Raw genomic sequence first — 15,289 nt, 5'->3', positions numbered from 1 at the left:
GTCTCCGAGAAGAAATATACCCGCAATGCACTGTGGGATAGCGCGGATGAGTCATTGTGAGACCTTCGCAGGCAGTTAAACTGGATTTACCGAGAGACCTTTACACACACACACACCCACACCCACACCCACACCCACACACACACACACACACACGTACATACATAGATATATACACACACTGCACTGGGAGCATGCTGCTTTCTGCACAGCGCATTTGTGCACTCTTACAATCTACAACTCCATCGAGGCTGTGAGAGCGTTCACAACAACACACACATGCTCAAGATAATCACTTCATTTTTATGGATTAGTCAAATCACACACAAAAGTGTTCAGTTAGATTTGGTAAGGTTTTCTGTCAGGTGGCGACGAGGCATTTTGAGGTCCAAATGGAAGGAGACAAGTTGAAGGAGGAGGAGGGTGGAGGATGTCGCAGAGGATGCAGGAGATAGATGGAGCGGAGGACGAGAGGCCCGAGGGGGACGGGACGAATTGTCCAGCTGGGGAGATTTTGCTGCATCAGATGGACCAGGGAAGAAGAAAAACAGAATAAAATATGCTTTGTTTTCCATTATACAATTGTACAATGACATTTTGAGGTCAGATGGGAGGTTTATTCATGCAGGTGAAATGGAAAAAAGATGAAAGGAAAAGGTCTACAGGACAGATTTGTGTGTTAAAATATGTTTTTATTGGTTAAGGGGCCAGCTAGGGTAATGTAGGGAAACAACTCATGCTTCCACCACTAGAGAGCGATGAATATTTGACTTTACCTTTGGTGAATATCCAAGTTGTGGTGAATAGCCTCCAGGGAGACAGATCAAAAGACCAACCACATCCAATCAGGGAGTGGCTGATTAGTCTCTGACATGTGGTTAATGGATGTTATACAGCTCAAGGCAACACACGAGGGGAGTGAAAGTATTCCTTTTGATCTCTGCATCACTCCACCACCACCTCACTCCTCCACCGGCATCATTATTCTCTCCCTACCTCTCTTGTACATTTAGAGAGATTTGTCACAATAATAACAAAATAAAATGCGCTGCAGTGGTACTTCATTTCTTCTCAGGATTTGGCAAATAAAGCCTAGATTTGAGGGGATATTTTAGCCAATGTCCCCCAGGAGACCGGCTGCTGTTGAGGCTGGTCTGTGCCGAACACAGATGACAAGTATGCATCAGTACATCGATACAAAGTGCAAAGGTGGGGAGCTTCTGGAGTTACACAATCAAAGCAGGCTTTAATGATTTTCTGTGTCGGTGTCAGCTCAACCTCCGCATTTACTGACATTTAAGGAGCGACACAAACACGGCAGCGACACGGCGCGTGCGTGATCTGATCGTTAAGGCTTCACCCCCTAATGATCTCCTGTCTTCTTGTGCTGCTGCTGCTTAATTGCCAGGGGAGGAGGTTACAGAGTGGCCTGATATGGCGGTGTTGCTTATCACATCTGCCTCTGCCTCCAGGGTGCAGAAAGATTTGCCCCAACGTGAGATGAAAACACAAGATATCAACATCACCGCGTTTTGTCGAAAATGGGTGTGACTTTGTTTCTTCCATTCAAAGCAACATACTACGGGTGCTTTTGGTTTTGTTCTTGCGTCCACGTGGAAACCACGTGAAACCAAAGAGATTAACCCACAAGTCTTATAAGATTACTAAAAACAAAGACCAGGACTGTTACAGTATTTGTTGTAGAACCTTGGGGGCTTCAGTTTTCTTCACTGTTCAGAAGTTTGATGTGTCTTGAGTGAGTTTATTTATGCTTTGCTATTTCAATCTATCACTATAAAGTTCAGATGTCCCATTCTTCTAGTGTTACCTCCAAATGGAGATCAAAAGGGATTCTTTGGTTGAAAATGTGTTTGAGTGGGTAGTTTTGACAAAATTTGGAAATGCATGTGGCAAAAAAAACCAGGAACTGATTTATTCCTATAGGTGATGTTATTATGCCTTAAAAATCCAGCTTGGCGAATTTAATTATTGGTAAGCCATTAAAAAATAAATTAAAATATTTTGTAAATGTTAATTTCCCATCCTTGTCTCTCGCGCAGAGCTTGCTGGGATGTGGTACAGCTTAACGCTACTCTGACCAACAAAAAGTGTTGGTTAATAGAACGTGGGTGACTTAATGAATGAGTGCACAATGTAACTTTTATCAAGGTCTAATAAATGTTAATATGGGCGAAAATAACAACTCTGTTCCCAATAAGACGTCCTGACCACTTTCACCATTTCGGTTCATGCTAACATTAGCAGTGCTAACGAAGACAGATGTAGCTGTGGCTCTGTCGTGGTGGTGCCAAAAACACCTTTAGCATCAAATTGATGACTTTATCTGGAGTTCTATCTAACTAATATGTCACTAATATGTCGCTGCCTTCTAATAGAACTCCACACGGGCTTAATAGCGACATTTCTGAACTTCTTTCGCAGCCTAAATGCGCCTGTGCGGTAGGTCACCTTTGCTACTATACGTTTTTCTTAATAGCGGCTGTGTATGAATAACTTTTTGTTAAAGTGACAGTTTGTCTTTTTTATTACAAGTATCTAGTCGTCTGCAGTGGAATCCACTGCAAAACCCCAACATTAGATCAGAACTCCAATTTAGGCTACAGAAAATACAGGTGAGTCACCTTTTTAAGGTAAGCTAGCCTTGCTTCCAACTTTCGAGTGCCAACATTAAAACTAATTTTAGAGATTTGGGAATCCACTCTAATTTTCTTTTTGTCACTCATTCCGTTATCTAATAAAAAACCTCTGAAATTGTATGTTTATTGAAGGGTTTATTTATTTGTTGTTTTAGGTGTGTTGCCGTTGCGCGAGTCATTGTTGACCGTGACTGTTTACAAGATAATGGAACAAAGTGTCTTTTTTGGGGGGGTCCATGTAAATTTTATATTTTATGCAAAATCTCATTTGTTCCGGGTAAATATCTGGAAAAACCAAAAGAAATTCTTGCTTTTTTACACGTGTTCTTGAATGTTAATTCGGTATTTTGCAGTGGAGGAATAATGATGAGTGATGATAATAATAATATTAATAATAATTGTAATTATTCTTATAGCACAGCGATGTACAGGATCAGCACAGGAAGTGGAGGAGTAACATTAATTAGACAACATTTATGAGGTCATGTATGACCCTTTTTTTCCTATTTTTGCCAGCTATCTGCTGAGTCCATTCTTACCTGGTCTCTAAAAGGCAGACGTGTGGACACACAAACACTTTTGAAGGATTCGACCCCCTTATTACAATTTAGCCAGAACTGAATGGAATGAAAGTGATCTTGTAATTTTAGAAGCCCCTCACCTTCACCCTGTAGTGATGGGTGTTTGGGTCATCAGTGTCATATAAATATCAGCACTGGTGATTGTACTTTGTACTTTCAAGGACAAAATCTCAGACACCCTGGTCGGATTATCTGCCCACAAACTGTGAAGATAAAATTGCCACTAATTTCTATTAAAATGAGGATGACGACGCATCCTTTAATGATTGCATTCAAGGACCCTCAAATAGACGTCCACTGATAGGACTGATGCGATCTTTGGGTCTGTGCCTCATCGAACATAGTAGCTTGTAGTTTTTAGCTAACTGTAGCTATGTTCAGTAATATTTTAATTTAGCTTTCGGATATTTACCGCAGTGACAATGTGTGAAAATAGTGTACACAGGCTGGATAAAGTGTTACTATCTCTCCTCTTTAGCTTTGTCTGCCTGCCTGATAAAGGTTTGGAGGACAGATCTTTATCAGTGTTGCTGTTCCAGTATTTGTTTTAGATTTATAGCAACATCTCAACTAAAGTCAGGCCATGTTGCCCCAAAGCGACTCAACAAAAAATCTCATCTGAAGCTAAAGAAATGATTCTTAAAGTTTAACTTTTTTTTGTGTGAGATGTATGAGTGGTTTTAATTAAAATATGTGACATGCAAATCCCTTTGTGTTTCTGTTGCTCTGATTTTGCAGAATGTATTCATTTACTTACTTTGTTTTGAATTAATTCATTGATTTTAAACTGCAATTTCAGCTCACGTTTTTCAAATTCTGCCACCGTATTCAGCTTTTATAGATGAACATCATTTTAAATACCCTCTGGCATCCAAGAGACTGTTTCAGAAAGTATGTTTAACAAACCTACATTGTAAAACAGGCTCCAAGATTTGAATAAGCACAGCAAGACAAATGAATAAGCACTAACTGCCTCAGAGTAAAGACAAACATATGAAGACATAAACAAATAGACTCTTATTGCATTGGCTTCTGATGTTTTTCATGTTTTGTTCCCATGCTCAGCCCTAAAAATGCTGTATCTACGTTTGTATGTAACATATGTGGTAACTCGGCCATCATTTCGGCTGGTTGTTAATTTTAATAGCAAAACAGACATTTGTCCTCTTTTCCCCTCTGCAGATTATTAAAACCAGCAGTGCCACCAGGTTTATTTTCCTTCCACCAATACCCGGGTTTGCCCGCTCTAATGCAAATAAGGCCATAGTTTATTACTGTAAGCATAAGCAGTCGGCCTGTTGAAGCCGGAAGGATTCTCCTCTGATCTGATGAAGTTTTAGTGCCTCAGAACGGCCCAACTCTTTGTGGACTGAGGGGATGAATAATTTCTATAATTTGTTGGTCTTTGCTGCAATTTAATGTGGCAGAAGTGTTCTTGTGTTTAGCTGTCAGCGGAAAAATGATTGTCCACAACCGGTTGGACAGGCTGCTAATGCAAAATCCTCAGATCAGAAAGTTCAAACATTTTTTTGCAGATAATTCACAAAAGCAGGCCGTCCAATCAGTCGACAAGTTCTGGAGCAGCAGAATCAGCTCTGTGACCCAAACAATAGTAATCCAGACCATAAACACTGAAGACGAGGGGCACGCTGGAGGCTTTGAGGAAACCACAGGAGGGAAGCAGAAGCAGACTTGAATAGTGGGGACGTTTGGACATGGGCCAGACACGCGAGGGTTAAGACAGAGGCAGGGAGAGCAGGAAAAAAACGGCAAAACTGAAGCAACAACTGGGTTGAACAGATCCTTACAGCACCCCACCCACAACAGACACCTCCAGGTGGCTCAGGAGGCGGGACCAGGGACTCCCGGTACCTTGAGACGCACGATCCAACACCTGTCCTTAAGATAAGAGCCTTTTCTATTGTAGACTGACTATAATTTGCTTTTACAATTATATGTTGGCTTCAACCAACACTTGAAGAAAATGAGCATTTATGACATCGTATAACTTGTAATGGAACATGAAGGGATGATGTTGTGGTAAGTAGAACACGGCGGGTACCAAAATGGCTTAAAAGGATTTTGCGTATTTTAAAAAAAAGTGTGAGAAGATGCAACGTCTTAGATAAACTTAAAAAAGAGTGCGAATACTTTGTCATATAATTGTGGCAGGGACCTGTGACTGCTGACGAAATGAGGTTGGACAACGTTCCAGAGGAAGCGGAAGGCAGCAGAACTCAAACCAGTTTATGTTGTCGGGTATTAAAGAGTCTGCTTCTTTGTACCGGGGAAATAAAGCAACTGGATGTGTACATGGAAGGTATGTGGAAAAACCTGATACACGTGATGCAGCGTGGCAGGAACCTTTAGGTATTAAGGAACGAGGGTGTGAAACATCATGCCGTTTAACTCCCACCACTCTTAGCGTCAAGGACCCTGACCTGGTTCTGCTTTTGATTTATGTTAAAATGGAGTGAAGAAAAACACACACATCTGCTCTTTTCTGTGTGTCGCCAGGCAAGTTATTTGGGCTGCAGCTGGTTGTGTGGGGGCTCAGAGGGGTGGCTGGTGTGATTCTAGCCAACAACCCACTGAGTGGTGTCCTCATCTTGGCCTCAGTGTTCTGGACCTCCCCCTGGCAGGCCCTGCTCGGAACCCTGGGCACTTTGATCTCCACGCTGACAGCCATTATTATGGGCCAAGACAGGTAAAATAATGTAAATGTGTGTATTTTGTGTCAGGATTAGTATTTAGGCATCTAAATTACTACGTAAAGAACTCAGCAGATGCTTTAACCCATTTAATCCCAAATTTTTCCCAGACACAAAAATATCCAAATCATGTGTCATTAGTATCCCTTTGAAACAATCAATCATAATTTTTAGAAATTTTCATGGAAAAGTGTGTGAAAAAGTGTGTTTTATGATCGGTCACAATTGTGACCGGTGGGATACTGTGTTGTATCAACCAATGGACAGACTGAATATAGGTCTATTTGACCTGTGCAGTGTGTTTGTGTGTGTGTGTGTGTGTGTTTGTGTTTGTGTTTGTGTGTGTGTGTAAGCATGCGAGTGTGTGCGCACGTGCGTGTGTGTGAGCGCGAGTGTATAAAATCCTTATATCAAAGGCTAGTTATTATCACTTTTAAAAGCCTTATACTATCGGCTAGCAATATGAATATTTGGAGCACCGTTATGAATATTGAGGTTAAGACAAAAAACAACAACAATCATCAATGTATTTCAACATTGTAACTTTAGTGCAGCTTACTTTAGTGCAACATTCATTTGAAAACGTTCATTTTTAGTGCAAAATTCATTTGAACACATTCATTTTTAGTGCAGTATACATTGAACACACTGAACATGGAGGTAAACATTTAGGATAGAGGTAGCCGGCTGAACATGCTTTCAAGTATAGGCCTACACTGACTGACTGAACAACAAAATAAAATAGGTTGTAGAACAAAGAGCAAAGCAACACCTTGAATGACTAAAAAATAACATCTTTTCCTGGAACATTTATGACATTTTGATGGGTATTTTTTTTCAGCTTTTCTTCCTAGACTCCAAAGTACTGTTTGTTTGTAACTGTATGCAACCACTTGTGTGTGTGTATGTGTGTGCATGCTTGTGAACTCTATGTCCAACTGCATTCTCCTGTCTTTCCTGTTTTTCTTCTACACTCCATGGTACAGCTTGAAGCACTCAATGTGCAGTGGTACTTTGCATTTCTCACATGCATAGGTTGTGCGTTTCTCACAATTGAAACTGATTGCAATGCTGCATGCCTTGTCTGGGAACTCATCTTGATCCAACACATCAAGAACTTGACTCAAAGTAAATCTAAAAGAAAACACAGCAGAAAGTTTGGTAGTTAGCTAGCTAGTCTTCCTGGGGTCCGTGTGTGTGTGGTGTGCGTGTGTGTGCCTACCTGTAATTGCGTGTGTGCGTGCATGTGTGGAAAGTTAGGTAGAATTAGTTAGCTAGCTAGTCGTGTGTGTGTGTGTGTCTGTGTGTACAATTAGGTACAAAGTTAGGTAGCAGCAGAAAGTAAGGTAGAACAGTTAGCCTATGTGTATTAGCATGTAGATACAATGGGTTATCCCACCGGTCACTATTGTTGCCAGTGACATGTTTGTGAGTTCTATGACCACATTAAACAAAGTTGAGTAATTGCAAATGCATATATCAATACTAGACACCTTAAACATGATGTGTACCAAAAATCTATGTCCTATCTTTATGTTAACATATTTTACTAACCTTTTCTGTGGGAGCTTTCTTGCCGCCATCCTCTTCTCTTGGCGCAAACACGAAGTGAACAGCTCTGGTCATGTGACAATTTACAGTAAATGTGCGACACTGCACATATTTCATTGAGACCCTTTATTATTTCAATATCTGCTGGAAATGCATTGATAGATCATTTAGTAACATTTTTATAGCCTTAGAAATGAAACATTTTTTTACGGTCACTATTGTGACCGGTGGGATTAAATGGGCTAACTCTTCATGACTCAGCGCCCTTCTCTCGGCTGCTTCTTCATCAGTTAATGTTAATTTGTGCTATTTAAATGCTATTTGAGCTATTTAAATGTTTATTAAAGCTGTTGTCAAAATAGGAAATCCTCAACAGTGACATGGGAGCTTGTCCTGTGTGTGCAGGGCAGATGTGACCAGAGGGGAGCACGGAATTAACGGCATGTTGGTAGCTCTCATGATGGGGGCGTATAGTTCAGCCGGTGACTGGTACTGGTGGCTGCTCCTGCCCGTGTGCATGGGGTCAGTGGCCTGGTAGGTCAACAACACAACAGTAGTAAAACATTGCCTGAAATTGGACCCTTTTCAGGAGTTTAAGAAAAGAAAAACCAAAAGCCTGGTTGCTTTATGATCTATTTGTAATATGTCCCAACCAATGCTGGCTAAAGTTTGAGCCGTTTCCATTCCCAACTTGCTTGAAGATTCTTTAACGGATGAATCCTTTTTAATCAACAATGATTAGGTTGTATGACATTACCGGAGTATCTAAGTTATTTAAATAATTAGCTTCTTGACCCTCTGCTAACCTTCCACCCCCGCTTCAGTGTCTTCTTCCACAGTGGTCTCTCCTCCTTTCTGGACGGCTGCGGTGTGCCGGCCTCTGTTTTTCCCTTCAACATCGTCACTGTCCTCTACCTCCTTTGCACCGGCCCCAACAACCCGTACTACCCCCACTACCGAGTCGCCCCTCCTTGGGAGACCGAGCCCAACGGCACCGGTCTTGCTGCAGTCGAGGTAACGTTGAAAACGCTTCATATGGATGCAACTAATGAACAACATCTGAATGCATCTCTTATTATTCAGTTATTTGGATTTAATGCAAGTTCATTTTGCGGTTAAGGACCAGATGTCTGAAAGTGAATGTCGGGGTCATTTCTTGGGGGGGGGGTACCATTCAGCTGCACCTTCACAAAATCATTTTGAGCTAAATGCAAAATTGAAAGATTTAAAACCTTAAAAAGGAATAAATCACCTCAAACAAAGAGCAGAATTAAGCTGTTTGTGCTGTTTTGCAGAGTGAATTTTAGAGTTAGTCATCTGATTGGAGCATTATGTATAAAACCAGCCAGCTCTGGCTCAGCCGTTACTTAGCAACAGTCACTGATGGGGCTCCTGTTTGGAAATCAAAATACGCCATAACAGTTTTAAATAGCAGTGCCTGCTGATTGAAAGTCATGCTTACTGTCCTGTTAGCTCCAGTGTTCTGGATGAACCGAGTCATATAGGAGCGCTCTCTAAAAAAAGTAAAAAAAAATCATGAGGTTGTTTCGTAAGGATGTGTTTTAAAAGCTGAATTGTTGAGACTGTAGAGGTGACCTTGTAAAAGGTGCCAACATTCCTCTTCCTGCACAGAATGGAAACAAGAAACCCAAAAACAGCATAATTTGACCTTTGGCAAACTGCACCAGAGTTTTGCTTTTGAACGCCAGCTGGCATTTTTGGACAGTTACAACCTTCCATTTTTGTCCCAGCCAAGACGGAACAGCAAAGCGTGTGTGCTGACTAGTTTAATGTATTCATCTCACCTGATATCTACTAACAGACCAGTTTCTGTAATGTTCTTAATCCCCACTACAGGAGTGGGGAGGGACAGGATCTGTGAGCAAACTAAATAACAGCTTAGCTGCAGCGTCTGGACCCTCCCTGCGTGGACGTCCTTCTCGGATGTATGAGTCAACAGGCACGAGTTGATCAGTGATCGCTGGTCAAAGCTCGAGCGCAGGCTGTCTTCCTCCTTCCTCCTTGAGTCTCCTGCTTCACAAATATTGCCCGTAGTGGAAGATCGTAAATATCTAAATCCTCCTTTTCATCTCCCTGCTTCTTCTACGCCCTCCCTGCTGTGCTTTGCAAATGTCTCCGCTCTGACGTTCTGTAGACGTCTTCAGTAATTCTCCTCCCGTTTAACAGCAAACCTCTGGTATTTTACATATAACGTAAAGGCCGGCACAGGGAAGCTGCAGATTTTCCCCGTTTGCTTCTATTTTTATGTCCTCCTGCTTCTCCTTCCATCCCCTCTGTCAGCCTTATCTCGTCTCCCCTGGTTCTCTCCAGTGAAGGCGGTGACGTCGGTCCTATTTATATTTCATGTGTTCAGCCTTCACTTCTGGCAGCATCTGCCACAGCAGCAGTCTTTTCAACACAACCCCCGCCCAACACACACACACACACACACACACACACACACACACACACACATCCACAAAGGCTTGCAGGGCGGCCAGTTGCCACCTGTAAATATTAGAGCTGGTGAAGGTGTGCCATTCATGTTGGCATGTAAAAACTTTATAACCAAGATGAGTCCTGAAAAGTCCCCAAACAGGTCTTTTGGCTTTTGTTGCAGTATAATCTCCTCTCATGGCTTTGCTCTTTTTCCCAGGTGACACATGGCATCATTCTTGGCGTTGGGCAGATCTACACCTGCGGGGATCTCGGGCCTTCCCTCCTCATCCTGGGGGCCGTCCTGCTCTACTCCCCTCTACTCACCTTCCACGCACTGCTGGGATCTGCAATCGGAACCCTCGCTGGTGTGTTTACAACTCCATACCTGTTGTTTTGTTTTAAAGGATGAGGAGTTTTTAAAATGGCTAACTAGCTCAGGCTCAGCCTCAGGTCCACATCTATGGTTACTATGTCTATATGTATATGCAGAGTGAACTACGTAAGCTAGAACATACATATGGAAGCGTATGTACATGCAAGACGTGTTCTCTTTGCTTAAACCAGATTCCCCTGCACACACCTGCTGAAAAAATCATTATATTGTAGTACCTGCCGGCTGATTGAGCAATTGGCTTGACAATTGTCAAATAAAAGCCAAAAGCTAGTTCGAAGCTAGTTCTTATTTTGCATTAACTTGGATAAATATGCTCCCCTAAAAAATTAAATGGCTGCAATTAGATGAATTGTTCGAACTGTGACCCTCGAGGCTGTTGCTCGTAAAGGTCTTTGACATTTACTGAATCAAGAAACAAATTAAGAAGCAGCTCAGGTTGACGGAGTGGGGCGATCCGACTGTGCTACAGTCAGGTTTGAAACCCAATCTTGTCTGAACAGAGATACAGAGATGGAAAAGCATCAACCCAGGAGACAACTGATAAAATGCCAGAAAAGGACAAAGACCAAAGAAAGGGCTGAATTGGGAAAGACAAACTAAACATGTCTAAATGGTTGATTTGTTGCTGTTTCCTGCTATGAAGTCTTGGATGTACACAACTAGGACATTCTCAGGCTGCCTTCCATATTGCGTTTCTTTTTACGTCTGGTGCAGCTGCTCTTTCCAAATATAAACTGCTGCGTGTGATGTTCTCACAGAAAGGGACAATTAATCATGATAATGTGCCTTGCCCTGTTTACGCCACAATAAGGGCACAAAAAGACTCGCTTCACAAACCTCTGAATATTCTTTCTCTAAGTTTGTATCCAATTACTTGATGCATCTTATATCTGGGATCGTGGGTGAGAAGTTGCAAGCACAATCCTGTTTTGGGTAACGTGCCAGCATATGTATATATATGCTGAGGTAGTGGGCATCCACTTTCACGATCCACAAATCTATGGACGATGCTGGGAAATGCTGTTGTAGAAGAACTATTACACACACCAACACACACAGAGGTCAGGAAACCAGTAAAGTGTTCTATCACCCTGCGTGGACCTCCTCCCAGATCCATTCGTTTTTAACGACACTATTGCAGAGGGGGCAGCACCGGACTGTGACTAGTTTGAACATGTCCAGTAATGAGGACATTAATCTTTCGCAGCCATTGGACCATCTACTCTCGTACCAACCGTCTTCCAGACTTGACACACACATCTGTGTGTGCAGACGTATTCGTTGAAGCCCAAAAAGGGCCGCTTTTGTTTCTTCCAGGTTCCGATCTACAGTGTGATTGTTCTGCAGTGTCTATGGCTGCAGTTCTAACCCAACGTGTTTGATAATGAACTCGCTGCTCCGGTTGATGTCACGCAAACTCAAGAGATAAGGTCAATGTCAATTCTCCAGGTCGTAGCAGCTAAGTGCGTCAGTCTGGAGTCTCAGTGCACCAAGGATCGTGAGCTCCCCTGGTCTCAGGGTGATTTATCCTTCTAGTGTGTTGTTCAGAAGGGGTGGTGATGCTTTTCTTTGCGATCCTCCTCCTGAGCTGGTGGCTGCAGCTGCTCCCTAGCAGTGATGGTAGGTTAGGTGATACCTCTGCTCATATGGTTCAGGGGTAATGACTCGTTTGATACCTCACACCAGAGGTGCTTTAAGGTGAGGGCGGCAATCAGCTGGATTTTCTGCCCAAGTCGACAACTCTTTCACCTGGGTTCCCACTCGCCATGGAGAGGGGCGTTTTCTGTCTGGGAGATCCAGAAACCCAGCTGGATTGCAGCCCTCATTGATGGTCTGATACCCCTGTCTTACAGGGACCGTCCAAACCGGTACTGTAGAACTGGTGAAGCCTTTCAGATAAGATGTGAAGCATCTCCTTAGAATAGATGTCCAGGTTATTATGGATGTGTCACAAAGGCAAATGAAGTATTCTTCAGCGTTCTGCAAAAGTACAGACAGAACAGCATCATCACCTTTTGCAAAGAAAAAAAACACCGGCATGAAAGAGTGTTCATTTCTGCATTGTATCTGAGTCATCGCGTAAAACAGGACCTTTAACTTTTAAATAAGTTATTTATAGAGTGTAATCGGATCATGGTTTGTAGGGGAAAATGATAAACAATCCTCTTCCTCCATTTTAGATATTTTTTGATGTGGGGTTGAAAGGCAAGAATGGATGAAGATAAGAGAATGAAGACCTTGTTTCATGCAGACAGGAGTGTGCATCTACTGCCACCAAGTGGTCAATACCAGAACAGCGCATTTAGTGTACGTACGAGACTTGTTGACTACGTCTCACTACGTGCCTGTGTGTGTTTCTGTGCAGGTCTGTCAGTGGCGGTGCACCATGATTTTCTGTACACGGGTCTGTCCGGGTTTAATGGAGCGCTGGGCTGCATGGTGATCGGTGGGCTGAATTTCACGTTCAGCTGGAAGACACACCTTTACGCTGTGGCCACCGGTGATACATGAGACACGCCTTTCTGTGGTCACCCAACAGTGTTGAAAGATACATTAACAGCTATTTGAGGGTGTTAAATGTTTAATTAATCTGAGTAAACAAAAATACACAAGTATTTGCTTGAAAATATCAAAATAACAGCTTTTTAGCCATTTTATTATGTAAAACGTATAAACCTCTGTGTCATATATGTCTCAAACAGATTGTGGTGCAAAACTGCAAGTATGTTGGCATTTGGCCACGCGGGTGTAAGATTATGTTCTTGGCTTTTGACTACATCCAATGTCCAACAAATTTCTGATCTTCATAAGTAAATTCGGTTTTCAGTTTTATCCAGTCGATGTTTTAATGCTCAGAAAAAAGATTATTACTGAAAATCAAAAGCTAATTGGACTGATTTTGTGAATGATCAGTAAAAAAAACAAAAAACTTCAGTGCTGTTACGTAATGCGACCACTGGAGGGCGCGTTGAGCACACAAGATGATCTAAACTGCACGATCAAGTATCTAATTTGCTTCTTTTTTTAAAAAAAGAAAAAAGAATACAAGTAAATAAATTAATTGGAGGTTTGTAAATTATTATTTTTATTCAATCATTATTTCTCTTTAAACTAATCATGTACAAGTTTTTGTTTGTATACTTAAGGGCACGGTGACAGACACGACCAGTAAAATAACATTCAGATTTGACATTCTTTTATTTATGAAGTGCAGCAAAACTCTTCTGGTATCCTGGAGAAATATTTAATGATCCTAATTTCTGCTCCTGTGCCAACAGCCTTCCTTTCTGCATATGTCGACATCGCTTTAAGCAATCTTTTGGGCACTGTAAGTACGGTACACACCTCATGGGTTATGTTTATGAATCCCTTACACTTTTTCCTCGATATTGAGGTTCCATTTTAAACTGTGTTTAAACAATTGATAAATTCATATGTTACATTTTCAAAAATTGCACATCTAAGCAGAAACTCCCTTTTTGTCCCTAGATTGGTCTCCCGGCGCTCAGCTGGGCAGCAACTCTCACATCCACACTGATGTTGCTACAGAACGGCAACTTAGCAAAGTACCGCGTCCCTGCAGATCAAGTAATGTCACCTGAACACAATCTGCAATCCTGGAGCCAGCGGGAGGCCAAGAATGCATCGGAAAGCGTAAACGCAGTCGTGTGAGAGCTAAGCGAAGACAATCCATTTTGCATGTTTGCCTTCACAAATGTGCAGAGTCTCGGAATGCGCAAAATACTGTGAGGAGATTCAAAGGTCACCGTTCAGCACTTGCAAGGTGATAGATCACGCCTGGGACTGATTGTGGTGGGTCTTTTTTGCATCCATATTTAGCAGCTGCAAACTGGTACAGCCTCAGACCATTGTGGCCAGAGGATGCGGTGACAGACGAAGGCGCGAGAATCTTCTGTGTGTGTCAACACATTTAGACTGTCGGGAATAGAAATGGTCAAGATGTGGCGTCTAAACTCAGGGCTGATTTGGGGCCACTCCCAAGAAGGAGCCATATCTCCTTCGGAAAATCTCCGGATTGTCCCAGAACACCGTCGCGTAGCTAGTGCTGGCGGAGTAGATTTCTTGGTGTGTCTCCATGGTGACAGCCTGCAGGACATGCAAAAACCTCATTTAAAAAGGTTGGTCACACCTCTTTTGCATTTTGTAAAAATTCAGGGTGCGATCAAAGTAGATCAGTAGTAGACAATTTAACGCACGTTATCTGGAATCTTAGATCAGGGCTGCAACAGGTCCCCACTAAGTATAAAAATCATAAAGACATTGTTATATGCTCCTAAAAAAGACAGGAAACGTAAAGGGAATTTTGTTTTTAATTGGACTGAAATTAAGAATTGTAAAAGGACAGTTTGACTGTTATTATTGGTAAAAACATGGACTCTAAACATAATCAGCTGTTTTTTTCATACTCATTACCCTGCATAGACATAATTACCACCTCATGACAGGAATTGAGTGTAAAAAAAAAATCTGTGCAGACAGACATCATTCCGGCCAAGAAGTCCAAAGGCCACAGTGTTGTTATTATTATTGTTACTCCGGTCCCTACATTGAAATTGTGGTATTTTTTCCCCCAGTGTTTCACGTCAACTATGTGAATGTGTTTTATCGTCACATTCTGCCACAACAACAACTCATTGTTTACATCATGCAATTTCTACATCTTTTTTAGGCTTTGGATAAAACATATCATGAACAAAAGGTGACATGAGGTTGGTAAGAACAGGAACACACAAAAAGTGTGACTGATCAAGGATGACGTTTTTTAAAAAAAAAAAGTAGAAATATAAACAGTTACACAGAGTATTTGTGTCTTTTAGGTTGCATTATAAAATAATAACATTCATATTTCTACATACTTTCAGTTGAAGATTGGATTTGAGGTTGTGCTTCTTTTTGTGTAACTGCCTGCATGTTTCTGTTGCCAGGACAACCTGA

At 41.9% G+C, this 15,289-nt stretch overlaps 1 protein-coding gene across 5 annotated transcripts; it reads left to right on the top strand.

Annotated features, from left to right (window-relative positions):
- The first annotated feature begins 5,022 nt into the window (after nt 1–5,022).
- si:dkey-183c6.7 (urea transporter fgUT-C) lies at nt 5,023–15,116 on the top strand. 5 transcript variants are annotated; one of them, XM_029839545.1, is made up of 10 exons: nt 5,038–5,106; nt 5,220–5,278; nt 5,411–5,558; nt 5,756–5,945; nt 7,906–8,034; nt 8,325–8,514; nt 10,157–10,304; nt 12,699–12,833; nt 13,612–13,661; nt 13,823–15,116. In XM_029839545.1, the coding sequence occupies exons 3-10, from the start codon at nt 5,432–5,434 to the stop codon at nt 14,003–14,005; spliced, it is 1,152 nt and encodes a 383-aa protein (XP_029695405.1). In that variant the 5' UTR covers nt 5,038–5,106; nt 5,220–5,278; nt 5,411–5,431; the 3' UTR covers nt 14,006–15,116.
- The last annotated feature ends 173 nt before the right edge of the window (nt 15,117–15,289 follow it).

Source organism: Takifugu rubripes, chromosome 8, assembly GCF_901000725.2.
Source record: "Takifugu rubripes chromosome 8, fTakRub1.2, whole genome shotgun sequence".
In the NCBI taxonomy this organism is placed as follows: domain Eukaryota; kingdom Metazoa; phylum Chordata; class Actinopteri; order Tetraodontiformes; family Tetraodontidae; genus Takifugu; species Takifugu rubripes.
The sequence above is the reverse complement of the archived record's forward strand: the minus strand, read 5'-3'. Positions and strand labels throughout refer to the sequence as shown.